General features: G+C 56.4%; 2 protein-coding genes across 6 annotated transcripts in view; one reads left to right on the forward strand and one right to left on the reverse strand.

Annotated features, from left to right (window-relative positions):
• The first annotated feature begins 3,447 nt into the window (after positions 1-3,447).
• Positions 3,448-13,117, forward strand: SNORC (secondary ossification center associated regulator of chondrocyte maturation). 5 transcript variants are annotated; one of them, XM_055109233.2, is made up of 4 exons: positions 3,448-3,490; positions 4,671-4,800; positions 10,348-10,530; positions 10,654-10,808. In XM_055109233.2, exons 2-4 carry the CDS (start codon positions 4,728-4,730, stop codon positions 10,761-10,763), a joined length of 366 nt encoding a protein of 121 aa, XP_054965208.1. In that variant the 5' UTR covers positions 3,448-3,490; positions 4,671-4,727; the 3' UTR covers positions 10,764-10,808. The 5 variants fall into 5 exon arrangements, with proteins under 5 accessions (XP_054965208.1, XP_034811262.1, XP_054965207.2 ...); XM_034955371.3 differs by lacking the exon at positions 3,448-3,490 and adding an exon at positions 4,403-4,524; XM_063595306.1 differs by lacking the exons at positions 3,448-3,490; positions 4,671-4,800 and adding exons at positions 9,891-9,919; positions 12,858-13,117 and having other exon boundaries at positions 10,654-10,854.
• The window catches only part of NGEF (neuronal guanine nucleotide exchange factor), a 43,529-nt gene continuing 30,876 nt past the window's right edge, over positions 13,104-25,756 (reverse strand). Inside the window, exons 7-13 of the mRNA XM_008965728.5 lie at positions 22,663-22,737; positions 19,681-19,770; positions 18,388-18,551; positions 17,732-17,887; positions 16,600-16,679; positions 15,563-15,667; positions 13,104-14,074 (exon numbers count right to left, since the gene is read on the reverse strand). Coding sequence (XP_008963976.2) covers positions 13,884-14,074; positions 15,563-15,667; positions 16,600-16,679; positions 17,732-17,887; positions 18,388-18,551; positions 19,681-19,770; positions 22,663-22,737 — 861 coding nt within the window. The 3' untranslated portion in view covers positions 13,104-13,883. The remainder of the gene's footprint in view (positions 14,075-15,562; positions 15,668-16,599; positions 16,680-17,731; positions 17,888-18,387; positions 18,552-19,680; positions 19,771-22,662; positions 22,738-25,756) is intronic.

Here is a 25,756-nt window from a genome sequence, read left to right on the forward strand (position 1 = left end):
GCTCTCAGGTTCAGGCGATTCAAAGATAGTGTTTTGCCATGTTGGCCAGGCTGGTCTTGAACCCCTGACTTCAAGTGATCCACCCACCTCAGCCTCCCAAAGTGCTGGGATTACAGGCATGAGCCACCGTGCCCGGCCAGGAAGAGCTTCTCATACATGCACACATGCATACCCTCTATATATTAGCCACAATCTGTTGGTATTTTTCATGCACAAATTGTCCATTTAGAGCTGGCTTCTCTGTCCTTTTGCCATATTCCCATCATTCTTTGAGCACTTTTTGACTTTGGCACCAGAAATTCTAGGCCCATCATCTACTTTTCCTTTATCATATGTGGAATTAGTCATTTCTCCAAAGAGCACTGTCTCCTTTTAGTGGGGAATGGTATCTAAAAACCAAAACCTGGCCACTGGATGGGCTCATTGCTAGTGCGGTATCACTGCTTCTAGACTGTCCACAGTAAGGGTGTTTATGTACGTGTATAGGTACAGAAACGCTTGTGTATCTACACCTATCTGTGTATTCATGCTGAGATCTGCAATTCCAGTACAAATGCCACAGGATTCATTCTAATCTCTCCTTTTCATATTTGCAATTCCCTTAAGCAGTGAGAAACCTCACACTCCCTTACCCTCAGTGTTTTTGCTTTTGCTCATTAACACAAACTTTATTGGCTTTATCCCTGCTGTCTTACTGGCCCCACCTATATAAGTTCTCTGTGCCCAGGTCTTTGTCTTAAGGTCTGCCTTAGGGAAACCCAAAAGCAGATAGCTCCCAGCAGTTTCCATTGTTAAATTCGTTTCGTAGGATATATTCACTTTGGCCAAGGACTACACCCTTCTTTTGGTAGCTGTGTAGCTGTGTATTGCTTGGCATGTTTTGTGGACCTGCACTCAATAACTACTTGCTGAATAACTGATACATTTTGAGAAAATTTTTAGTATTTACCAAGAATCTAAGTTTTTAGTAAGTTAAATTAGAGAAAATTCTATGGTATTTTTCACCACAGCTTATGAGATTAATTTTCTATTTGCACGCCTATTAGGTTCAAGTTTGGGACACACATGCACAAAGGTCTGAACACCCTTTGGGAAAAAAAAGTGAGTTTTGTTTTTGTTTTGATGTGGAGTCTTGTTCTGCCACCCAGGCTGGAGTGCAGTGGTGTGATCTCAGCTCACTGCAACCTCTGCCTCCCGGGTTCAAACAATTCTCCTGCCTCAGCCTCCTGAGTAATTGGGATTATAGGCACCCACCCCTATGCCTGGATAATTTTTATATTTTTAGTAGAGACTATTATAAAGACATTATAAAAATGTTTGTATGTTTAGTAGAGACAGGGTTTCACCATGTCTCTCACATTCAGTAGAGATGGGGTTTCATCATGTTGACCAGGCTGGTCTCGAACTCGTGACCTCAAGTGATCCTCCCATCTCGGCCTCCCAAAGTGTTGGGATTACAGGCGTGAGCCACAGTGCCCGGCCAAGCCTGAACACCCTTTGGAAAATTTAGCCTAGGTACTAAAACTTGTGAAAATGAGCCATAAATTGGGTTTATTTCTAAAAAATAGCTTCACACTTCCTTGGTGTTTTTGTTGGGGAATCACCTGTCTGTCGAATGACTAGTGCTACTGTGCACTTCCATAATCCTCAGTATTTCCTTATTTGCTAAATCCTAGGATATACCAAAGTGGTTACAGAATTGCTAACCCATACCAAGAGAGACAAGCTTTCTAAACTAGAGTTCTATATGTGTTAGCTCTAACTAGAGACAAGTTTTCCAAGTAGAGTTCTATACTTGTTTAAAGACACTCCAACATTATAAAAATACATATGTATAGTATTATTCATTGCAGCTATCTGTAATTTTAGACTTTTTGTCTGGTCTAAGTATTTTTTTCTACCTTTAGCATGGTTATAATAATCATTTGAAATACAATTCATTGTCTTGAAATTCTTAATTTTATCTTTGAAATTTGAGTTTTATAAGTAAAGTCTGATGGAATAGTGGAACACGCAGCAGCAGCTTGCAGCCTTGGCTCACGCTTGCCTCGTCCTGCCTCCCCAGGGTGGGTTCTCAGCCCACTGCTGCCCCTGGGCAGCCTCCCTCCCTCCCTATCATCCATATGTCACTTGACTTCCATACACTTTCACTTTGGTAAACACAGTGACATTTTGAATATCCAAAGATGAGTGTCAGCAAAAAGCCAAAGTCTAGTGATCCCTGAAATACAAATGCATCTCCTTTCCGCCAGTGCCCAGCTATTCTGGTCCACGACTGCCTAAACCTTTGAGGAAGATTTGGAAGAAGATTCACTGTCTGTACTTGTGGCCATTTTGCAGGGTCCTTCCTTAAAGATAAATTGCCTCCCTCTCTATCAAGAGATTTTGGTTCTGGGAACCAAGTGAGAACCTTGATGCTCCATTATAGTAAATACAGATTTCTGCTCACCTGTTCATTTTTGTATATCAAGTAATACATTAGTAGACTGGCTGGCTGTTTTATTCCTAGGGATCAAAACATTCTGATGGGTCATTTTTTTTTTTTTTTTTTTTTTTTGAGATGCATCCTCCACCTCCCAAGCTCAAGCAATTCTTGTGCCTCAGCTTTCCAAGTAGCTGGGACTACAGGTGTGCACCACCATGCCTGGCTAATTTTCATATTTTTATTGGAGATGGGTTTTCGCCATGTTGGTCAGGCTGGTCTTGAACTCCTGACCTCAAGTGATCCGCCTGCCCCAGCCTCCCAAAGTGCTGGGATTACAGGCGGGAGCCACCGCACCTGGCCAGGTCATTTCATCTTCACCATCCATGGCAGGGTTGGCATCCACCCGGCCTCTGCTGCCGCTTGGCCTCTGCTACTTTAGAATCACATTATTTCCTCTGAAATCAGTGATCCCATCATCAACTCTGGCCTATAAAAAACAGCCACAACCTATCTTTTTAAAGTTGCCGGTCTTCACTAATGCATCTCGCAGTGTCTCGGTGAATAGTGTGTACTATGGGACCTACTGAGAACTTAGTGTGGTCGCCGAAGATAAATCCACCCCGACATTCCTTTCTTACTAAGCCATTGGTATCCCCTTCTTCATTAAGTTAGGCTTCTCAATCTCATAGCATCCAGGCTTTTACTGAGCCTAGGTTTTGGTCAGCCAGGCAAACAGAGCTGCTCCTAGATGCTTAGGTTGAAACATTAAATTCAGACTTCACTAAGCACACCCCTGTCTAGAATGTGGCCTGATCTAATGTCATACTCACATCTTGCCTATTTAGTCTGACACCTTAGAATTCATTCCCACACCATGTTTCTATTAATATAAATTAGCAAAATTCGTATCTTACTAACTTGACACTAATTTATTGCTAGCATAAATTAACAGTAGTTTTTAGTTTGTGCTTATTTCCTCCTAAGTCAGACTTTGTGCTTGCTCTCCATAGGAATGCTGATACCTGATTCTAGTTATGGATATGGAGGCAAGGAGAAGTTGTTAGGGTAGGTACAAGGTAATTTCATATAAATACGCATGCTAAAAAGAAATTTAAAGTGATGGGATTGAGGGGCTGACTTATCAAGCTGACGCTTGAATGGAAGGGGTGGCCATATAATCACCACAGGACTGCCTTCTGGGAGGAGAGGGGAACATGCAAAGGCCTGAGGCAGGATCTGGGGGTTTGTTGGGGGAGCCTAGTCACGGCCAGTGGACTGAAACGTAGAGCTCGTGGGTGGGAAGCTGAGCAGGGCCGAGGCAAGCCCTTAGCGCAGTGGGAAACCATCAAGGTGTGAAGTAGGGGGCGCTGACAGAACTCCGAGGGCTCAGACGTGGGAAGTGAGGGAAAGAGACACCTTTGATGACTTCATTGTGTGGCTAGAACATCTGGGAGTGGGGAACTGGGATTCCATTGACTGAGTGAGGGAAGGGGCAGTAGAGTCAAGGTTTGCTTTGGACACTGTAAGTTGTAGCCGCTCGTGAGGTACCCTGTGGAGCTGTTGAGAAGCAGTGGGCAGTGGGGCTAAGTTCTGAGCCAGGCGCAGCCTGGAAATGGATGTCATAAGTGCACAGGGGTCTAGGGAGGCAGAGAGCGAAAGAGGAAACAGGAGCGTTTTAGGAAAGACTAGAGCTGCCTGAGGGTTTGGATCAAAACTGCTTTAAAAGTCCTTCTTCAACAAGCACTGAGCACCTACTCCGGGCCGGGCATGGAGAACCCAGAGGTGAGCAGAGTCCATCCTGCGCTCAGTGCTGCCTGCTTCAGGCCAAATTTCCCCAAGCCCAGGCCACAGGCACTAACATGCAGATTCCCTGGGCTACCCAAGCCCCACTGAAACACAGTGGCCAGAGGCAGCAGCATGTTTCAAGTTCCCTGGGTGATTCTTTTGCACAAGAAAGCTTGAAAACCTTTCACTTTCAGTGGTCCAGGAGTAAATGTGGGAGGTGTGTGTGTGTTGCGGGGTGGAGAAAGAGAGAGAGCACAGGCAATTTCCTCTTTCCCTCTCCAAGAGCGGGGCTGCTCCCAGGTTCAGGAAAGCAGGTCTGTTCTGTGAGCTCTTGTGTGTGTGTGTTGGTGGGGGGAGTGGGGGGGTGGGGAGGTGCGGGCACGATGTCCCAGGAGGACAGAGTTTGCATTGATGAAAACCCTTCCCAGCCCTTTGATGCCTCTTTCTCACTGCCCTGAAGTTAACCAGCGCAGTCCTCCGTGCGTCCCGCCCGCCGCTGCCCTCACTCCCGTCCAGGATGGCATCCTGTCTGGCCCTGCGCATGGCGCTGCTGCTGGTCTCCGGGGTTCTGGCCCCTGCGGTGCTCACAGGTAAGGGGTGAAGGCCCTTGTCTCAGCCACCACTAGCCTCCCAGGGCCGATAACTACCTTGGGGCCAGATTCTTCAACGTTCACTGGGGAGGAAGCCCTCTCACAGGAGATGGGACGACTATTTGGGGTGATTCTGCGAAGAGCTCTTGTGAGGCCGGCTGGCAGCAGCTGTGTGGGATGGACGTCTCAGGAAATTGTTAGCAGGAGGGGTAATGGCCTCTGGAGAAGGAGGACAACTTGGGGGGCAGGCCCAGGGATGTTTTGCTGTTGAGGGGGACATGGGTATTGCTCTAGCACTTTAAAATCTGAAGTCTCCCAGGTCTGGGAGGCAGCTGGGGCACCAGGCACAGGACAAGCAGCTGAGGGGCCAGAGGAGTGCAGAGCCTTGCTGATTACTTTGAAAAGCTTCCCTGCTGGTTTCTGCGACGTCCTTAGAGAATGAGGACCCAGGTACTGTCCCCATCTGGGAAAAGGCTCCAGAGAGGGAGAGAATACAAGGCCCAAGATCCCTCTGCAAAATGCTGTAGACCTCTGGACTGAGATCAGAGTGGCGGAGTCTGGGGTCCCACGAGAGGGAGGCCTCTGGCAGGCTCCCAAGGGCCCTGTGGAGAGGGGAAGACTGGCCCAGGCTGGCTTCAGAGCCTGAGAGACAAAGGGCGCAGACGGGTTACAGGTGGTCTTTGCTCCTCTTGGCCGGGAGTTGGACCAAAGGGCAGCCGGCTTCTGTGTCACAGTAGCGGGGTTCAGGGACCCTGCAGCCTGGGTCTTCTGGAGGGCGTCCGTGGATCTGTGAGAAAGGTGGACCGCAGTCATGAGAGCATGGCCTGGGGAGAGCTTCTGGGGGACGACAGGCCTGGGGAGGCCCCCTCGGCCACACCCTGGGAGGTCTGGGTGACAGCGAGGAGCCCCGGGGACTATTGGCTTCTCCCTGGACGCCCAGGAAGAAGCTTGAGGCCAGGGTGTGCTCAGTCTTGACCGGGCGGTTTCTTAACCTCTCTGTGCCTTCTCCTCATCTGTAGGATGGTGACACTGCCACGCTCTGCCTCACTTACAGGGGTCTGTGAGGCCTCGTGAGTTCAGACGTGCGGAGCTTTTGGGATGGGCCCCACATCCAGTTAGCGCGAATGTGGATTCTGTGGTCCGAGCCCCTCCCTGGCACAGGGTGGTCTCAACAGAACTCTACTTCCTCCCGCAAGCTGGGAGGGCGCCAGCCTCCCTTGTGGAAGAGGCGCCAGCCTAGGCGAGCCATGCGGTGTTCCCAGGATGGGGGGAAGGGACTTAAAGGGGAAGGTGGCATCTTCCATGGCTTGGATCCTGGGGCTGTGATCTTTGCAGCCCCCTCACTGGGAGGAAGCTGCTTCTCCAGCCTGGTGGTCCGTGTGGGCCGAAGGGGAGGCCCTGGCTCCTGCCTGCTGGGCCCGGGCTGCCTGTGGCTCCTGCCCAGGTTCCTACTCCTGTGTGGCTGACCCTCCTGGCCCAGGCTGCCGGCCAGAGTTCCCAGGCCAGACTGTCCCTAATCATTGTAGGCGGGTGGGCTTCCTCTGCCACCACAGGATGCCTTGGGGGACAGCCAGGACCTCACCTGGCCTCACTGCCCCACTTCCCTCCATGTGTCCTACCAAGAGCAGGCAGGCCCCCGGCAGGGGCCAGACCAGGCCTTCCCAACCCCGGAGTCTCTGGGGTTCTGGCTGTTGTTCTTGCGAGAGCGTTTGGGAGGCTCTCAGCACCCCACCCCTGGGCTGGGAGCTCTGGACAGGTGTGTACACGGCCCTGGGCTCTGTGGGCTGGGGTCCTGTAGCAGACAGGAAGGGAAGGAGCGGCCTTGTGGGCTGAGGCCCAGGCCCCATCTGAGGCACAGGCCCTCCCTGTTGGGGGCCTGTGGCCTCAGCTACTGAGGTGGGAGCAGGCCGGGCTGAGCGGGCAGGAGGCCAGGGCAGGGATGAAAAGGCCCTTCATGGCCCACACAAAGGCTGTCTGTGAGCAGAGGCGCCTGGCCTCAGGGCCCTGTGGTCAGAACAAACTTATTTACCAAAAGGCAGGGCGGCTGGGGCCAGTGGGGCTGGGAGAGAGCCCGTGGTGCCCAGGCTTGTGGCAGTGCCACCAGCCCCTGCTTCCCTGGGTCAGAGTGCGTAGTCACACCACATGGCTAATTCTGGTCAATGGAGTCTGGGCCTCATTACCGCCATGGAACTTTCTTGGGGTCCTCCGTGCCCCACCTCTTTGCCAACCTCACTTTCTGTCACCCTGGCCTATTCACTGCCCGCCTGGCATGCCGTGAGTTCCGTCCTCCACACCTTCGCTCCTGCCCCATCTCCCCCCTCCCCGGACAGGACTCCTGCTGGGAAACTGCTCTGCTCCCAGCTTCCCAGAAGGATGGATTTGGGGGAAGATGGGAATTGCCTCTCAGCTTTGCTTTCCCTTCTTACTGGAGTAAATTCTAGAAACATAGATGAGGATAAGAAGTGCCTCGGCCCCTCCCTGGCAGCGGCACCCCTTTTCCTGGTGGATCGGTGGCTGAGTGCAGGCTGTCATTCCGAGCCTATGTGTCTGCCACTTGGGCACCAGCCTAGGTTGGCAGGGAGCTGGTGGCTCCTGGGGCCCTGGCCGCTTGGGTGCAGATGGGTACTGGGCCAGCCTGTGATGGATTCCTGTGGCAGCCAGCGGCTGCAGACCCATAGCAACTGGGCTCGTGTCCAAAGGCGCGCCCCAGGCCAGACGCAGCAGCTGAAGATGCTGGTGTTCACACAGTTACCTCCTTGTGCAAGATGCTTGACAGCATAGTCTGAACCCCCGTCTTACAGGTCAGGAAGGTGGATTGGGGCATGGAGCAAGGATAGGCCCCAGCCCTCCTGATTAGAAAGCTTCATGGCCTGGCTGGACAGGAGGGGGCTGTGTACAGTGGGAGGAGGCCAGGGCAGGTATGTCTGGTGGTGGGGGCAGCAGAGACAGGCTGGGTCACGGGGGACAGATGGGGACAGGGCCTGAGTGGGGCTCCCCACTGCCCTGCTCAGAGGGTACCGTCAAGGGTGGCAGCTCACCCCTGCTGGGCTGGCCTGGGTACTGAGCCCTGCCTTCTCAGGGGCTGGAGGCCTGCCACTCCTCGGCTGATTCCCGCAGATGCCACCCGGCTCAGCTGGGCCTGGTACCCAGCAGCCCTGCCGCGGCCTCCAGATGCAGGGAGGTGCCTACCTGCCAGTCTGTCTTGGGTGTGTCATTTGTCCATTTCTTTGGACATGTTCAGGCAGTCAGCGAGCCTAGACCCTGGTGCCTGCCAGGCGGTGGGCACACTCAGGCCTTTTACCTGCCCAGCCCCCAGAAGCCTGAGGCAGCACGCCAGGGGCCTGGGGCCTTCCATGGGGACTGCAAGGCTGCAGACCCCTGCCTTTCTGGCCGCGACATGGGAGGCCTGGCTGGGTCACTTCCCCTCCTCTCAGGGTGGTCTTCAAGGTTTGCGGGAGGCTGGAGAGACATCAGTGCTACAGTGCAGCCTTGGGCCCCTCGGGAGGGAAGCCTCCCCTAGTTGGGGGTCAATGGGCCTTCCACCCATGGGGCCTCCTGCCAGAGGTCTTTTCTGGAAAGGGTTTCTGCCTTGGGCCAGCCCTGGGGAATGTGGCAGGTCAGGTGAAAGGTCAGCAAGCTGTCTCAGAGCTGAGCCTTGCAACTGACCTCTCCAGGCTTGAGAGAGGCCCAGAAGCCAGGGACCTGCTAACATTTTATTGTGGAAAGATGTGAAGTTTACAGAAAAGTTGCACAAATACTCCAATGAACTCCAGGAGTCCATCCGCCTAGTCTTGCCAACTGCCAACATTTTGCTACATTGCTGAATCCTCTTTCTATCTGAATGCTGAAATCATTTGAGAGTAAGTTGCAGAAGTCATGTTCCTTTGCCCCTAAATTCTTCCTAAGAACAAGGACATTCTCTTAACACACCAGAGTCAGCTATCAAAACCAGGAAGTGAGCACTGAGGCAGTCCTAAGCCACACCCTGTTCAAACTTCACCAACGGACCTGAGTCTCCGATCACAGGCCTGTCCCTCCCCGTCCAGGAACGTTGAGCTGTCTCCTTAGTCTCTGATCTGGAACCTTTCGGCCTTTCTTTGTTTTTCCTAACTTTGACATTTGGGAAGGCCCATTTACTTTAAGACTGACCCTGAGTCTGGGTTGGCTGATGTTTCTGCGTGGTTTGCCCTAGATGGACACAACTGGCCAGAAAACCCTGGAAGGACCTCTGTGTCTTCTCGAGCATCCGCCTCTCTGGGTGCTGGTGAACCTATGAGGAGGGCAAGTGTCTGGCTTGACTCTTGCCCCAGCGCTCAGGGATGGAACCCGCAGGGACAAAAGGTGCCCTAGGGTCGCCGGCTGGCCGGCAGGGTCTGTTCACAGAACGGCAGCCTCCCTACACTGTTTCTGGGCAGCACAACCGCTCCTGCAACTGTCCAAGGCCTTCAGCCCACCTGTGCTCACCACCACGGCACCTTATCCCCAAGCCTTGGCTTTCTTGTCTCTGAAATGGGGATAAAAGCAGTTCCCACACCACAGAGTAGCTGGAGTCAAAGAGATGAGGTGTCGGGACATCCCCAAGCTCATCCAGGGAACCAGCTTGAGGGTCGAGTGTCCCTGGATCACAGTCTCTATCCCAGTTGAGATTAGAGCATGGGGCCGGCCGCAGTGGCTCACACCTGTAATCGCAGCACTTTGGGAGGCCGACACGGGTGTATCACCTGAGGTCAGGAGTTCAAAATCAGCCTGGCCAACATGGCAAACCCCGTCTCAACTAAAAATACAAAAATTAGCTGGGTGTAGTGGCAGGTGCCTGTAGTCCCAGCTACTCTGCAGGCTGAGGCAGGAGAATCGCTTGCTTGAACCCGGGAGGCGGAGGCTGCAGTGAGCCGAGATCGTACCACTTCACTCCAGCCTGGGCACAGAGCAAGACTCTGTTTCAAAAAGAGAGAGAGAGAGAGAGAGAGATTAGGACATGGGCAGGCCTGCCCTGCTAACACTGTGATGTCAGATGGTCTGGCTGGGCTGGAGAGGCCAAGAGCCGACCTACCATCCCCATGTTGAGCTTTCCAGCGTTTCTGGGGCATCCTGTCTGGTTGCCGGGGATGGATGGCCCAGGGTTGGGGTGGTGGTCAGGGGAGGACAACTGGGGTGGGCTGGCTGGTGAGGATACAGGGTGGGGGTTATCATGCAGGCATCTCAGCCTGTGCTTTCTGTGGGACTGAGAACGTCTCCTTTCTGCTCTCTGGTCCCTGGGTACCCCAAATCCTGCCAACTCCCAACCCTATGAGCAGAGAAGGGCTTTGCGGGGGGCACCTCCCTTACACTGAACAGACACTCCTCCTGCCCACCCACCGGCCCTGCCCAATGGGAGGCAGCAACGCACTGGCTTCAGCTTCTTAGCCTGGGAAATGTGAGGGCTAGTGCAGCGCTGAGCCCAGACCCCTCACACAGCGCTACCGGCAACTTGCTTAACCTAGAGGTGGGGGGTGACGTCCCTGTCGGCCCTGTCACCTGGGGCCCCAGCACCTCTCCTTGGCTTTGCAGACGATGTTCCACAGGAGCCCGTGCCCACGCTGTGGAACGAGCCGGCCGAGCTGCCGTCGGGAGAAGGCCCCGTGGAGAGCACCAGCCCCGGCCGGGAGCCCGTGGACACCGGTCCCCCAGCCCCCACCGTCGCGCCAGGACCCGAGGACAGCACCGCGCAGGAGCGGCTGGACCAGGGCGGCGGTACGGGCGGGGCGGGGGAGGGAGGGGAGAGGGAGAAATTAGGAGGGGCGGGGGGCGGGGGCGCGGGGAAGAGGGCCGGCCAGGCGGGGGCTAGCAGGTGACGTGGTCCTCCGTCCTCCGCAGGGTCGCTGGGGCCCGGCGCTATCGCGGCCATCGTGATCGCCGCCCTGCTGGCCACCTGCGTGGTGCTGGCGCTCGTGGTCGTCGCGCTGAGAAAGTTTTCCGCCTCCTGAAGCGAATAAAGGGGCCGCGCCCGGCCGCGGCGCGACTCGGCTGCACTCCTCACGCGCCTGTATGTCCGCGCGTGCGTGTCCGCGCATGCAGGTGTGCCAGAGCGTGAGCGCGCGCAGGCGAGCGCTCAGGGCGGGGGTGCGCGCGGGGCCGAGGGTGGGTGCCGTGCACGCGCGCGGGTCCGGAGGCGCGCCCGAATTCCCCGCAGGGGCGCCGGGGCGTGCGTGAGCGCACAGCATGTCCGAGCCCGCCTGCGTGTGGCGTGCACCTGAGCGCGCGCAGGGCCGCGCGGCTCGGCGTCCCCGTGCACCACGGCTGGAGTGCCTCAGGAGCGCGCCGCATGTGCGTGCCCGGTGCGCCTGCGCCGGGGCCGCCAGGGCATCGGAGCGGGTGTGCGGCCAGCGGTCTTAGCCCGTCCGGGGGCACCGTCACGGTCAGGGCCACGCCACGGGCGGCCCCTTCTCCCGGCGCCGCCTCCTCTGCCTGGGCGCGGGCCGAGGCCCTCGCCGCGCTCCCCGGGGCCTGCCTCCCATCCCGCTCCGCTGGGGTTCAGAGCGTTCCGTGAGGAGGTAAGCGCGAGGGCAGGAGAGGCCGACGGAGACCCCGGGGCCCGCCGCTCCTTGAGGCCGGGCTGGGGGAGGGCAGGGGCCGTCGGCTCTCCCAGCCAGAGGCCGCGTGGTTTTGGGGGACGTCTTGACTCTGAGTCCTGTAGCCAGGGCCCCATCCGCGGGCTCAGACCAGCAGCCCCAAGCCCCCCTCTGCCCAGGGAGCCTCAGGAGCAGGATGAGTCGAGAGTCGACGCCGGACACGGCCCGCCCCTGCTTCCTACTCTCACCCCCAGGCCTGGCTGGGGGCCGGCAGCCCCCACGCCCACGGTTGGTTTGTTCAGGGAGAGAAAACGGCTTTCCCAGCTCTACTCACCCCACTTCACCCTCAGAGAGTCGGGGCGGAGTGAGGGTGAGGAGCCTGGTCTAGGGTCCCCACCTCGGAAGCATTTAGAGATGTAAACTTTGATCCTTTGATCATTTAACCTGCTCAGCACAGCAGGAAGTGGGAACTTGGTCCCTACCCCAGTCCCCAGGGCCTTTGGAGGGAAGGGTTGGACAGTTTGGAGGCCAGCAGACCCCTTGGGGACAGCTTAATGTATCTGAAGATTCCTGAGTGGGAATGCTGCTGGAGGGCAAGCTGCTTCTCTTTTTTAAAAATTCATTTTCTCTAGCAGCTGTTTTGGCCCCTTTGGTGTCCCTGAGCTCCCCATGGCACTGTTTCCTGCCATGACTTTCTCCTCCTGGACACTGGAGCCCAGGTGGTGCCCGCGCACCTCTCACACACTGCGGGATGGGGTCAAGGCCTCATCCAAGTCTGTTAACAGCTTCCCACTCAACCAGTCTCCCCAAAATACACTGTGAGTTCAATGATTGTGCTTATAAAGGAGTGCTATGAAACTGACCTATTTTCCTAATTGGTTAACTGACTTCATCTCACATAACCTTGAGTAACCAAAGCCTTCATCAGAGCGGATGATCCAACCCAACATGCTGTTTCCCAGCCTCAAAAGGCACGGGGACCAATGGCCACCCAACTCCTTCCCGACCCTCCCCTCCAGGGACGAGAGATGGCCCCCTCTTTCCCTTTCCCCACTCTGCAAGCACTCCCCCACCAACGGGTGCATCACAGCCCCTCACTGGGACCAGGGGGCCTCCCTCTCCGGTGGAACCAGTGTCACATGCCTGTGCATCTCTGTGATTCTCAGAGGGTCTGAGGTCCGAGCACCCTGCTGTGGCCTGTGGGAAGACGCTACAAAGTCCCACTGGATCTAAACCAGAGGCCTGTTCTGGCGAGCAGGGAAACTGTGTCCTGGCAGAGCGCGTGGTCCTGGGCACACAGGACCCCCTCAGCACACTGAGGTGGAGCTGGGGCGAGGGGAGGGGGTGCGCTCTGGGTAACTGAAGGTGTGAAGGGCCCAGGGCCTGTTTCTGGGCAGTGCAGGAAGTCCCAGCCCCACGCCTGTGGTGAGATCCCCTGTAGGGCCCCCCACCATGGACACTTCGGGGCCTCTACGGTCTTCCAAAGCTGTGTCCTCATTTCCACTGCAGCAGAGGGGCGTCCCCAGCTCCGTCAAACAGCCCTTTCTGTTTCTGGAGTCCTACAAGTGGAGGCCCAAATCCGTTCCCATGTTGAGGCAAGGCCCTGGCTGTTCCTTCCTCTCTGGAAACCGCCTTGAACTCTTCCTTTGGGACATGCCTCCTCGACCAGCCTTGAAGGGGTGCTCTTCTCTCACTACCTGGAACCAAACACCCCCTTCCTTTGTGTATGAGGGCAATAAAGAGTAGACCTTCGTCTTCTTTATTTTATATATGATGCTTCTTTTAATGCAGCCAAAAGTGATATTTGCTTTTCTGAGAACCATAATCGATACAAGATGCAGTGACCAATTCATTCCTTAAAACACCTGGGCTCCTTAAGGGGCTAGAAGACACAAGTTACATCCAGCCCATCAGGGAGCCAGAGGTGGGAGGGGTCCCCAGCCAAGCTCTGGCAGGCCTGCTGTGGGGCAGGGCCTGACCGTGCAGCCAGAGGCTGGCAGAGGCCTGGGGAAGGGTGGGGAGAGGCAGCTGGGCTCTCAGTCCTGGAACCGGAGACCAATGGCTGCTCATCAAGCTCCGTCAGGCAAGGGCGGCCTCATCTGTGCCTGGTGGATTCTGTTTCCAAGGTAGAGGAGGACGCGTGCAGGAAATCGTGTCAATTGTCACCTTCTGCCTGCCTCCCACAGGGACACTCTGGGTTGGGAGCCTCTTCCAGTCCCTGGGGGCCAGGGGCATGGGGGGCCCTGGAGTGTGCCCACCCCCTTCCACCCCCTCGGAGGCACGAGGGAGGTGGTGTAATACTGCTGAAACCTTCTTGTTTACAAATGCATCAGGAGAGGCTTGGGCACCCTTTATCCAGTTTGCGAGCAAGGGGCCAAGACACATGAGCACTCACTGCGTGGGCAGGGATGAGGGCCAGGCACCCCAAGCCAGATCCTGCCACCTGGGGAGGTGCTGGCCTGTGCTTCCCAGAGCCCCCCACCTTCTGTCGGGGTCTCATGCAGGCCCTGCTCCCGCTGGCCCCCTGGGTGGGGGTCATTGCCGATTCCGGCTGCCCAGCTTCCTGCGGTCCTTGTTCTGGCTGCGCTGAGGGTCATCCATCTTGTGGACACGGAAACATTCCTTGAGGTTCTGGGACCGGATCTTGGGATTCAAGATCTCCTCAGTCATGGAGCTGGGGAACCAGCCTCTCTCCTGGTCGTGCAGACGCTCGCCAAAGATCCACCCTGTGCAGGGAGGGGAGGGAGAGCAGGTCAGTGCTCCTGCAGGGCACAGGCTGCACAGAGGCTCCCTCCTGGCCAGGGCCCCCATCTGTGGTGGGACACTAGGGGTCCAGCTAGCCTTTCCCAAAAGGCAGCGGCTCTGCACACCTCTGCCGAGATGCTCAGACTGGAGTCACCCCCATAAGCTGGGAGGTGCATGAGCACCTGCACGGAACAAGGCCTGCTCCGTGCCACGCAGTTCCATGTTGACTTTGGAACCCACTCTGGGACCCTCAGCAATTCTATGCTGCCCTACACGAGCCCAGGAGACCCCAAGGGCCACTCCAAAAAGCTGGAGGCATTCAAGGGGCTGGTGGGGGTGGCAGCCGAGCACGTGGTTAGCTGGCGTGGACTGTGTCATTCAAGGGGCTGGTGGGGGTGGCAGCCGAGCATGTGGTTAGCTGGCCTGGACTGTGTCATTAGCCTCTTGCGGGGCCGATCCTCCCAGGCCTGGCCTCCTGAGGGCTGGTGTGGTCAGTGGAGAGGGTGCATCAGGAACTGGCAGCACGAGTAGTCTCAGCATCAACTGGCTTCTCCCTGCCCTGTTTCTCCACCTCTCCCCTCCCCTAGAGATCACCAGGTCTTTGCTCAGAGCTTGTGGCCGATCTGTAGCATGTCCCAACCTGGGAGCTAAGAGGCCTGGGGCATGCCCTCTGCAGGTCTCATTTGGGAGGGGAGCAGCCTAGTTATATTCCATGGGAAGAGGGCAGGAGAGCCCCTGGGCCTTTGGGAACAGCCCACAAGAGGGACTCCCTGGAGAAGGCCTCCCCTGGAGGTCACAGCCTGAGGCCTTCTACCAGGACCCAGCAGGAGGGGAGGAAGCGGGGAAGATGCGGTTGTATACTTTGGGGATTTGGATCAGGAGCAATTACTGTAGACACACGGATGTGATTTGAAAAGGGAAAGGGGGTCAGTGTTCAATTCTACAGGGGCTGGGAGGAACTTCGCTTGGTACTGATGACAGCAACAGGGGTGGCCAGGAGCTGGGGGCGGCTTCTTGGCCCACATGGGGCACCGAGCCTGGCAGTCACAGGCTTTACCTGAAGCTGCAAGTACAGGTCTGGGTCAGGTCAGGGTCGGGTCTGGGTCAGGTCAGGCTTAAGATGTTCCTGGTTGTCCTCCCTCCCACTGTGATGGGGGTGCTGAGGCCAGGGCCAGGGGAGGGGGACACGAAGCCACCTGCTTGGGCTGGGCCCACTGCGAAGGAGGAAAGATGGGGTCTCCCGGCTCTAGGGGAGGACAGGGAGGCACTGGAAACAATTCCTCCTTTACACTGAAGAGAGGCCAGTGAAGCCAGCATGGGCAGTGTCCAAGCAGAACGTCTCGGGGAGCAAGAGACACGGCAGGACACCAGCCTGTCAGACAGTGGTGGCATCTGCTTCTCCCCCTCCCCCTCATCCCTTGTGGGGCAAGTTCCCCTGGGGGCCCCGAGGGGAGGTCCCTGGGCCTCACCGTCGTCAGTCTTGTCCAGGATGTTGAGGATGTCGGCAAGCTCCAGCGTCAGCTCGTCTGGCTGCTGAGCCACGTATGGGTGCACGCACTGGACCTGGGGGCAGTCTGAGGGACAAGAGGCACGGGCACGTCCCCACCACTGCACTACCCACCTGCCCACTCCCACCAAGCCCGCAGCTGAGCCCTGCCTAGAATAGGAAAACTCCCACAGCAGCTGGAGAAGGGCTCGTCTGAGGAAGAGGATTTGTTTCCATAGAAAACGTTATTAACAGAGCCAGGAGTTCTGGGAAGAAATACATGCATAAAGGCTATGAGGGGGCCTTAGTTTAAACTTCAGAAGGAATTTTTTGTACCTGGGATATGGCCCTGGGTGTGGTTTGGGGTGGTCAGGACAGGGTTCACGTGGTCAGGGTTAGCAGCTTCTCCATAAGGCAGCTGAACTTGTGTTTTCTTTTTGAGACAGAGTCTCCCTCTGTCACCAGGCTGGAGTGCAGTGTAATCTCAGCTCACTGCAACCTCCACATGCCAGGTTCAATGAATTCTCGTGCCTCAGCTTCCAAGTAGTTAGGATTACAGGCACGCACCACACCTGGCTATTCTGTATTTTTAGTAGAGACGGGGTTTCGCTGTGTTGGCCAGGCTTGTCTCGAGCTCCTGACCTCAGGGGATCCACCCGCCTCGGCCTCCCAAAATTCTGAGATTACAGGCATGAGCCACTGCACCTGGCTTTTTTCTAGTTAAACTTTTCGGACAACTGGCAAACCTAAAACAGCAGTGAAGTTTGGTCCAAATTCTTCCTGGTGACTTTGTGGTACCTGTCACTTAAGGCCCATCCAGCATTCACACAGTGTGGCCATGCCAGGTTATTGGCCGGTACTAAGTTTCCAGTAGGAAGCAGCCCCTGGAGGCCCGTGCAGGCCTCTGAGACCACCAGCTCAGGGAGGGCTTCCCTCCAGGCAGGGCACACCGTGCACCTGCGGCATCCGGCAGGGCCAGCCCAAGCACAAATGGCGCCCCCTTACCCACCGGTGACTTACCCAGCAGCCGGGATGTGAACGAAACAAACTTGGTCCTCCTGTTGGGGGCCAGTGAGGTCATCCAACGCTTCATCTCACTCCTGGCACAGGAAGAGGACAGTGCCCCAACTGCAGATCAACGGCAGCCCCCCAACGTGTGGCACGAGGCTTCCCAGCTAGCTGCCCCTCGGATCTGCGTCCACCATCCTGAGCACCGCTCAAGCCCACCCCAGGGACAGCTCGGGGGAGCCACAGAAACGGGCTGGTCCAGGGTCTGACACACACAGGAACCCACGGAGGGGCATGGGGGAGCCCCTCTATGATGTTCCCCTGTGATGCTTTCAGAAGTCAGGCAGTGAGGGTGAGCCCACAGGGTAACAAGTCCCACCAAGTAACACGTAAGAGCACATTCCGTGGCCACAGCCACGCCACCAAAGCCACAGTTTCTCATCCCGACAGGTCCTGCCCTGGTCTACGTCAGCTGCAGCCCCAGGTCTGGGCAGGGGAGGATATCTGGTGAGTTGTGGGTAAGGGGCAGCTTCGGGGCCACGATGGGAGGAGGGCAGAGCCTCAGCTCCGCAGGCCACGAGGGAGTTCCACTCCACGAGTGCACTGCAATCTCAGCTCACTGCAACCTCCACAGTTCCAGGCTCAGGGCCTGCAAAGCATCTCTCCCCACATTTAGCTTGCTTGTCCCTCGTGGGGGGCCTAGGGCTGCAGGGCGGGGGGCCTAGGGCTGCAGGGCAGGCCTCCCAGCTGCTCAGAGAGGTGAAGAGATGAGCTCAATGCCACACAGCAAGTGGCAGCAGGGAGCAGGAGGATGGTGGTTCCCTACTCAGCCTGACTCAAGGGTTCTCAAAGGGCTCATCCAAAGAGGGACTCGCCCAGAGTCTGAAGCCCCAAGGGAACACACACACACACACACACGCACGCACGCACACACACACAGGTACACGCATCCAGGAACCTGCAGCCACCCCCAGCGACTCCATAGAAAGTATTGGCGCAGGGTCTGGACAGGAAGGATGGGCAGGTCGGCTCCACACAGAGCGTGTGTGGTGCCTTGTTCCACCTGGGGACAGGCCCATAGGCATTGAGGCCACACAGAAAGGTGCCACGGGTAGCACTGGGCGTGTGGCGGCGAGGCACTCACTGAGAGGACGCCTTTAGCATGTAGGTGGCCTCCCGGTCATCTGCGTTCTCCAGCAGCCGCAGGATGAACACGTTGGCCAGCGTCTGGCCCTGGTCCTCCAGCTCCTCCACACGCAGCAGTCCCCGCGGAGCTGAGTCAAATACCTGGTACTTGTCTCTGGAGATCAGGGAGAAGGGCAGGCGTGTCAGCCCCGAGGAGGCCTGTGGGGGTCCCAGGAGAGCCCCACTTGGCAGGCCAACAAGCCTGGCTCCACAGCGCTGGCTGATCTTCACCTCCTTCTGAAGCTTCCACCTGAACGCCTGTCTCCCGCACCCCAAAAGGGCGACCCATCCCAGGTGCGGACAGGGGACAGCACCACGGTCCTGCCAACCCTGAAGACCCTACCGTGGCCACCCTGCTGAGCACTCGCTATGTATTAGACACTGGGCTGGGCCCTTCACAGCCCTACGAGTAAAACCCCCACTTTACAGGAGGGGAAACTGAGGTGAAATAACCTTGGCTAAAGGCCCAAAGCTGGGCCACAGCAGAACAGACCTTTAAACCTGACCGAAGAGCCCAAGCTCTGTCCCGACACCCCCAACCCCCAGGCCACAAACCCAATGCCCAACACGCTCCTCTACCCACCGGAGCGCCTGATGCCCTGGGCCCCGACTCACCCTGGAATCTGCCGGCAGATCACCAGCAGGTCGTTGAACAGGAAGAGGTAAATTTCGTGGAAGAGCTTCTTGGTCCTCAGGGTCCGGGAGGTCTTGGGGCCTGACATCTGCTGCAGCTCACCCTGCTTCAGCAGCCAGCGGGAGTGGGAGATGATGGGCACCGACTGCAGCGGGGAAAGGGCATCAGGTGGGCTGTGCCCACAATGTCCCTCCCCAGGACACGCCCCCAGGGCTGCATCTGTCACATTCCCTGACACCCGCCCAGGACCCCGACACATGAGGCACAAGTTGGGGGGAAAGGCCGAGTTCTGGACGGATGCAGAGAGATGGCAGGGCTGTGTGTGTGTGTGTGAACATGCACCCCTGTGGGCATGAGTGTGCTATGCGTGTGTGTGCTGTGCATGTGGACTTCTATGTGTGTGGACTGTGTTGTGTACCCACATGTGAGCTTAAAGTTATGTGCACGTGCTTGTGTGCATGTACACTGCTGTTTACATGTGTGCACTGCTGTGTGGATACCGTGTGTGTGCCTGTGTGGCAGCTAGTGTCTGTCATCATTGCCCCCACCAAGCTCTGCCTGTGGGATGCAGAATCAGAGACGGGGCTGAGTTCACAGTAGAGAGGAAAGAATGGGACCCGTGGGGCAAGGAGGCCAGGCCTGCAGCTGAACGGCCGCCCAGCAGACGATGCAACTCAGGGGCAGGTGCCTGGCAGCCATCGGTCAGCCCCGTGTGGAGCTACATGGGACACCCAGAAGACGCCTCTGCCTCCTCTAGTGGGGCTCAGCTCCCAAACCAAGCCTGGCCTCAGGGACCGTCTGTGGGCATAGCACACTGATGTGGCCAAGTTCCCAGAAAGTCGGGCCCAGGGGACCTCAGGGCTCACGAATACCTGAAGTTTTCTGTGAAGTTTGGGGGAAGCTGGTAACTTCCAAATCCTCCTGGTTTGAGAATCCCTGGAGCAGCCCCCCCACATCCTCCATGTAAACTGACTGCTCAAGGCCACGCAGCGGGCAGGTGAGAGCAGGGTCCACACCCTGCGTGGGTCTGGACCGCACAGTAGCCCCGCACTCCCGTCTCCCAGGAGACAGGTCCGGGCCACCGTGGTGGTGTCTGACGCCTGGTGGCAGGCGGGGTGGCTTCAGCTGGGGAGGTCAGGGGGCAGAGGGGATCCTAAGTGTGGCCAGTGACCAAGGACCTAAGCAAGGCCAGCCAGGCGCGGTGATCTGTGCCTCTGGGGCGGGGCCAGGGGCCTGTGCATGGGCACAGGCTCACACCAATCCCACCGGTTCACCTTGATCTTGAACTCCATCTTCTTCTGAATGCTGATCATCTGTTCCGTGCGGCTCATTTTCCTGACGCCCTCGTTGCATGCCTTCACCACCTGGGACAAGAAGGAGGGCACATCAGGCCACCAAAGCCAGCTGTCCCGGCCCCTTCCTCCAGCTCGGTCAGGCCACAGACAGGGCTGAGTGACCACCGTGACCAGGCACTGTGCCCACAGCTGAGGCTGGCTGGCCAGTCTCAATCAGACTGGAGCTTCTCTTTCTAGCACGTTGTGGGGCAAAGGGAAGTGGGAAAACCTGTTAGTTTGGGTGGAGAAAGTTGGTGCCTTGCCCTTGCTAGGAAGCAAACTCCAGAAAACACATGCATGAGGCATCCCTCCTCCTCTGTAGGCTGGACGGACCGGCAGGGCTCCGGGCTGTTCTCCCCACAGCCCCCTGGGTGGCCACCCAGGCACCAAGGGACCACCCAGGCACCAAGGGACTTCCTGGGACTCCTGAGGACTCGTTCTGAAGAAAGAAAATTCTGCAGTGATGCATGGGGCCTGGCACAGGGCCAGGCTCGCTGCAGGCTCTCAGTCAGGGCACATAAATGAGCACCATGCCCAGAGAAGTGTGCCGTGTTGTCTGGAATGAGAAACACGCTCGCCAGCCTCAACAGCCATCAATGGATTCAATTAAAATAATTATGATCTATGCAGATATGCAAGAACAGAAATCCAGGAAAGAGGCAGGGACTCCACCTGCACTCGAATGCGGGGCAAAGCTGTTTCTAAACCACAAGCCCTTTTTGTAAAGAATACAGTGGTGTGTGTGCTGTGTGTGCCATGTGTGCGCGTGTGCTGTGTATATGCAGTGTGTGCTGTGCATATGTGCACGGTCATATGTGTGTGCTGTGTATGCATGTGCGGTGTGTACGGTGTGTGATATGTATGTGCCACGTGTGCACGTGTGCTGTGTATACACGTGTGCTGTGTATACACGTGTGCTGTGTATACACGTGTGCAGTGTTGTGTGCTGTGCATATGTGCAGAGTGCTATGTGTGCGTGTGTATGCTGTGTGTATGCATGTGCGGTGTGTACTGTGTGTGATGTATGTGCCATGTGTGCTGTGTGTGCTATGCATACTGTGTGTGATAAGTGTGTGCTGTGTGTGTGTGCTGTGTGTACTGTGTGTGATAAGTATGTGCTGTGCTGTGTGTGTGTGCAGTGTGTATTGTGTGATATGTAGGGGCCGTGTATGTGTGTGCTGTGTGTACTGTGTGTGGTATGTGCTGTGTGTGTGTGCAGTGTGTACTGTGTGATTATGTAGGGGCCGTGTATGTGTGTGTGCAGTGTGTATTGTGTGTGATATGTATGGGCGTGTATGTGCTATGTGTGTGCCATGTGTATGTGCAGTGTGTGCCCTGCGAGTGTGCTGTGCACAGGTGTGTGTGCACAGGCGTCTGTTTAGGGCGACCTGCAGCCTGTCGGCAGGGAGGGCGAGATGGCTAGTGAAGTTTATTTTCTTTTTACTTACAAGCATTTTCTGAGTTTCCTGGTATTGAGTATAATTACTTTCATAAATCAGAGAAAAAATAAACCTTGATTTTTTTTAAAAAAGCTATTAGAAGCAGAGAATACCTTTCATTATAAGGAAAATGAAGATGAAAGCAGAAAAGAACTTTAAAAACAGAAAACATACCCCTGGCCCAGGGCTGACCTCAGGGAGAGCCTTCTGGGGCACGTGGGCCCCTCACAGGCCATGGTGGCCCCATGTGGCTGCTGTCTGGTGGTGGCTGGAATGAACTCACATCCAATCAGGTAAAAGGGAAGCTCTGCTTCCAGAGGTGGGCATGGGCCCCTAGAGATGCTGCCTGGCTCACAGGTCGCGGATGCCCCCTGGCTACCCTGCTTGAGGCTCCAGCCTTTCCTCACTAGGCACAGCATGTAACTGCCAGAGGAATTTTGGTGGCCAACTGGTCTGGGAAAGGGACAGGAGGAGTGGCCCGAGGTGGGAACCGACTGCATTAGGGTAGGAAGTCCTCATGTCTCAATGTGGCTGAGAATGACCATCAGATGCCCACTGAGAGTGATATTCTTTTTACTAAGCTTCTGCCATGGGGTGACAAAGAAGTGGAATATGGACATCCCCCGCCTTGCTCTCCACCATGACAGCGTCACTGGCTCAATGGAGGTGCCCTAGCACAGCTGTCAAAAGCTGGCTCTCAGCTCCAGCTGATGCCAGGAGCCAAACGTGGCATGGTAAGAGCTCCTGAGGACTGAAACATACTCGACGGCCCTTCCCGCAAAACCCCTGCTCTGCTGCAAACTTCTAGGAGGAGCCGTCTCTCTCTGAGGGTCAGGAGATGGTCTGGAGAGATGGTCCTTGCACTCTTGGGCAGCAAAGGCCCAGGGCTCTTGGGCAGGGCCAGTGAATCCCCTCACAGAGATGCACAGGGGCAACTGAGCTCCGGGGACTGGGAGAGTGGCGTGGAGGGCTGGGTTCGGAGCAAAGGGCTTCATCAGGGCACAGGGAGAGTGGGAACCAGCCTCGGTGAGCCTCACAGGAGGGAGGAGAGACTGTTTCAGACATGGAAAAACAGGCAAAGACAAGCCTGGGGTCTGTGTGGGCCCCAGATGCCTGCATAGAACAATCCCAGGGAGCTGATGAGAGGAATCAGGGCCTGTGCATGATCGCAGAGCTCCACACTGGTGAAGAATGTCCTGAGAGCCACGCTGCTGTCCCCACATCCATGCCAGGCACAGTAACAAGACAGGTGGTGAGTATGTAAGGCTGGAGCCAGGAAGCAGGGTAAAGAAGCCTCTACCCAAGCCATGCCTGGTGTATTTTTTTAAGCCCCAGTGACTCTTTTGATTGCAAAAGTGAATTTTAAAATAAATTTGCATTTTCTAAAAAGACGCACGGACATGTGGGGAGCAGGGCCGGAAAGGTGTGCCTGGATGAGGAAAACAGTGCATTGGGATACAGCACAAGAGGAGGCGAGACTCACCATTTCCAGCTCCTTGTGGGCATCCAAAGCAGTGCACTCCCGCTCAGACCTCTCTTCTACCCTCTTCAGGATGTTCTATGCACAGGGAAAGGCTGCGTTAACTTTAATCTTTTCTGGTCTTTCCTCCCATTTCCCACCTTGACCGTGACTACCTCCCTACTGCACCAGTCCAGCCCCATGCTGCAGCATGCACACACACACACACACACGCATGCACACGCATACATGCATACAGACCTGCGTGTGCACACACACGTGCATACATGCACACACATGCACACCATGCACATGATGCACACCTGCAAGCACAGTGTGCACACATGCACACACGTGTACACATGCATACAAGCACATGTGCATACATGCTCACATGCACACAACACGATGCATGCACACTTGCAAGCACAGTGCACACATGTACACACGTGTACAAACATGCATACAAGCACGTGTGCACACATGCATGCACATACACATGCATACCTGCACACACACATGCGCACACACACACACAGCCTCCATCTGACAAATGGAGGGCAAGAGAGCCCACAGGTGTGGCACCCAGCAGTGAGGACTGTCACGCTCAGGGTCAGCTCTGTCCCCAAGGGGAGCTAAATGCTTACGGGACAGGGGTAGGGGGACCAAGGGCTTCCCTCTCCTCCCTGGGACTGTCATTTGGCCCCAAAACTTTGTTAACTTTGGTCTTATCCATGAAAGTGTAAGAAAGAGTCTCTTCTCCAACTGTTCAATTTTCTTCAATTAACAAAAAATTATGCCCATACTGCTTTCACCTGTAAATTACGATTTTGACATTGCTCTATAAACTCCACATGGTTTCCTCTTAGCGGTCCCCACCATGCCCACGTTTTCTGACTGGCTTTTGTCCTGTAAGTAGGCTGGGTGCATCTGGGCACCAACCACCTGTCCTCCTGGCTGCTGGGTGCCACGGCAGCACAGACGTCTCCCCTGACAGCAGCCCAGGCCTCTCCTGTGGTCACCTGCCCGCCTCTGCCTGGCAGCCAAGCCAGAGACCTTCGAGACCCACAGCCACCTTCCTGCTTTTTCCATCCTGTATGTGGCCACCATGCCTGTCATTAACTGTCCCCCTACTTCCAAATCCCTGCTGAACAGCACGGTTTAGACGCCATCTCTTCTCACAGGCATAAAAGCTGCATCTGACCAGGTGGCATTGGTGGCCTCAGATGGAGGGCAGTATGGGTTCCTTAGCCTGGCACGTGCTCTCCCACGCCAGCCTCCTCTCAGTGTGTCCCCAGCATGCTGCCTGATGTGGAGACTTGCCGTTCTCTCTGGAATGGTCCCTGACCCGCCACCCCTTTCTCTGAGCCCTTCCCTGAGTGCCCACCCCAGCTGTCCCCATTCCACCATTTCCTAATCACTGCATTTCCATTGCTTTTAATCTTACTGTTGGTTTTCATCTTATAGAAGCTAAGGTTTTAATATATTCATATATGCACTTTCCCTATAAAATGTCCTAAAATATTTTTCACTGCATAATTAGGAAATGTTACTGTCTTCTGTTTCACTTTTTCCAAGTTAAAAAAATATTTCCCATGGAATTGCGTTCATCACAGGTGTCTTCCGGTTTGGGGTCGCCGTCCCGGCTCTGCCCTCACGTTCGTATCTCCATTAGCCCTGGGCCGGGGGCTTCTCCAGACACCTGCTTCCTTGGCCTCATGCTCCCAAACCCTTTCCTCCGGGGTCAGGCCTCCTCTCTGTAATTCTGCTCTTTCTGGAGTAGCTGCCCCTAGGTCTTTGGCCTCTCACCTGTCTGACCTCTGACCTCTGCTACCTGTGGCTCCCAGGTCCCCCTCAGCTCATGCTCCTCAGGGCCACAGCTGCACTCTATACCATCCACTTCACCAGCCCAGCTGCCAATGGCTCCCTCTGCCCAGGGCATCAGTAGACAGGGCCCCAGCACCTGTCAGGCAGAGGGGGTCTCTGTCCTGATTCTGGGTCTGTCAGGTGGAGGGGGTCTCTGTCCTGTCTCACTGGGCCTGTCAGGTGGAGGGGGTCTCTGTCCTGCCTCACTGGGCCTGTCAGGTGGAGGGGGTCTCTGTCCTGTCTCACTGGGCCTGTCAGGCGGAGGGGGTCTCTGTCCTGCCTCACTGGGCCTGTCAGGTGGAGGGGGTCTCTGTCCTGCCCCACTGGGCCTGTCAGGCGGAGGGGGTCTCTGTCCTGTCTCACTGGGCCTGTCAGGTGGAGGGGGTCTCTGTCCTGCCTCACTGGGCCTGTCAGGTGGAGGGGGTCTCTGTCCTGTCTCACTGGGCCTGTCAGGCGGAGGGGGTCTTGGGCCTGCCTCTGGGTCTGGCTGGAGCCTCCCTTTTCTGGAAGCCCCATCCCCCCGAGTCTCCCATGCCTCCAGCTCTGTGGGTTTCCTCCTCCCTCACCGCTGCTCCTTCCCAGGCCTGGCTGCGTCCCTGAGTTTGGTCTCAGGCACCTTTCTCTCCTTCCTTGGCGGCCTCTTCGGTTAATTACCACCTTGATGCCAGCGAGTCCTGCCCAACTTCTCCCTTTAACTCTGACCTCTGACACTGAACTGTCCAAAGTCATCTCAAACTCAGTTCATCCTGCCCTGAATCCTGAGCCCTCCCCGCCCCAAGATGTCCCCATCTCAGCCGCGGCCGCACACCCCCAAACTGCTCAAGGTAAAAGCCGAGGAATCACTCTCAGTCCTTCTCTCAGCAAGTCACTGATTTCAATTCCCTGACATCCCTGCCGGGCCCCGACTCCCCGACCCAGCCCCACAGGCCAGTGTAACCCCTTCCCCGTTTCCGTCACCCTCTGGAGCAGCCAGGGCCAGCTCCTAAAAGTGGGCCCGATCAGGTGACTCCCGTCACACTGAGGACAGGACCCAATGTCTTCCCTGGACCTGCCTGTGTCCCCATCTCCACACCCACTCCCGTCCCTGTCATGTTCCCGAGATCACTGCTGGCCTTTCTGTCCATGAACCTTGCAGTCTCGGGGCCTTTGCACAAGCGGTTCCCTCTGCGTGGAATGTTCTTTCCTCTACCTGCCCCCACCAGCTCCTCCCTGTCAGCCAGGTCTCAGCTTACACGTCATGTGTCTTTCCTGA

This window comes from Pan paniscus, chromosome 13, assembly GCF_029289425.2.
Source record: "Pan paniscus chromosome 13, NHGRI_mPanPan1-v2.0_pri, whole genome shotgun sequence".
Taxonomy (NCBI): Eukaryota; Metazoa; Chordata; class Mammalia; order Primates; family Hominidae; genus Pan; species Pan paniscus.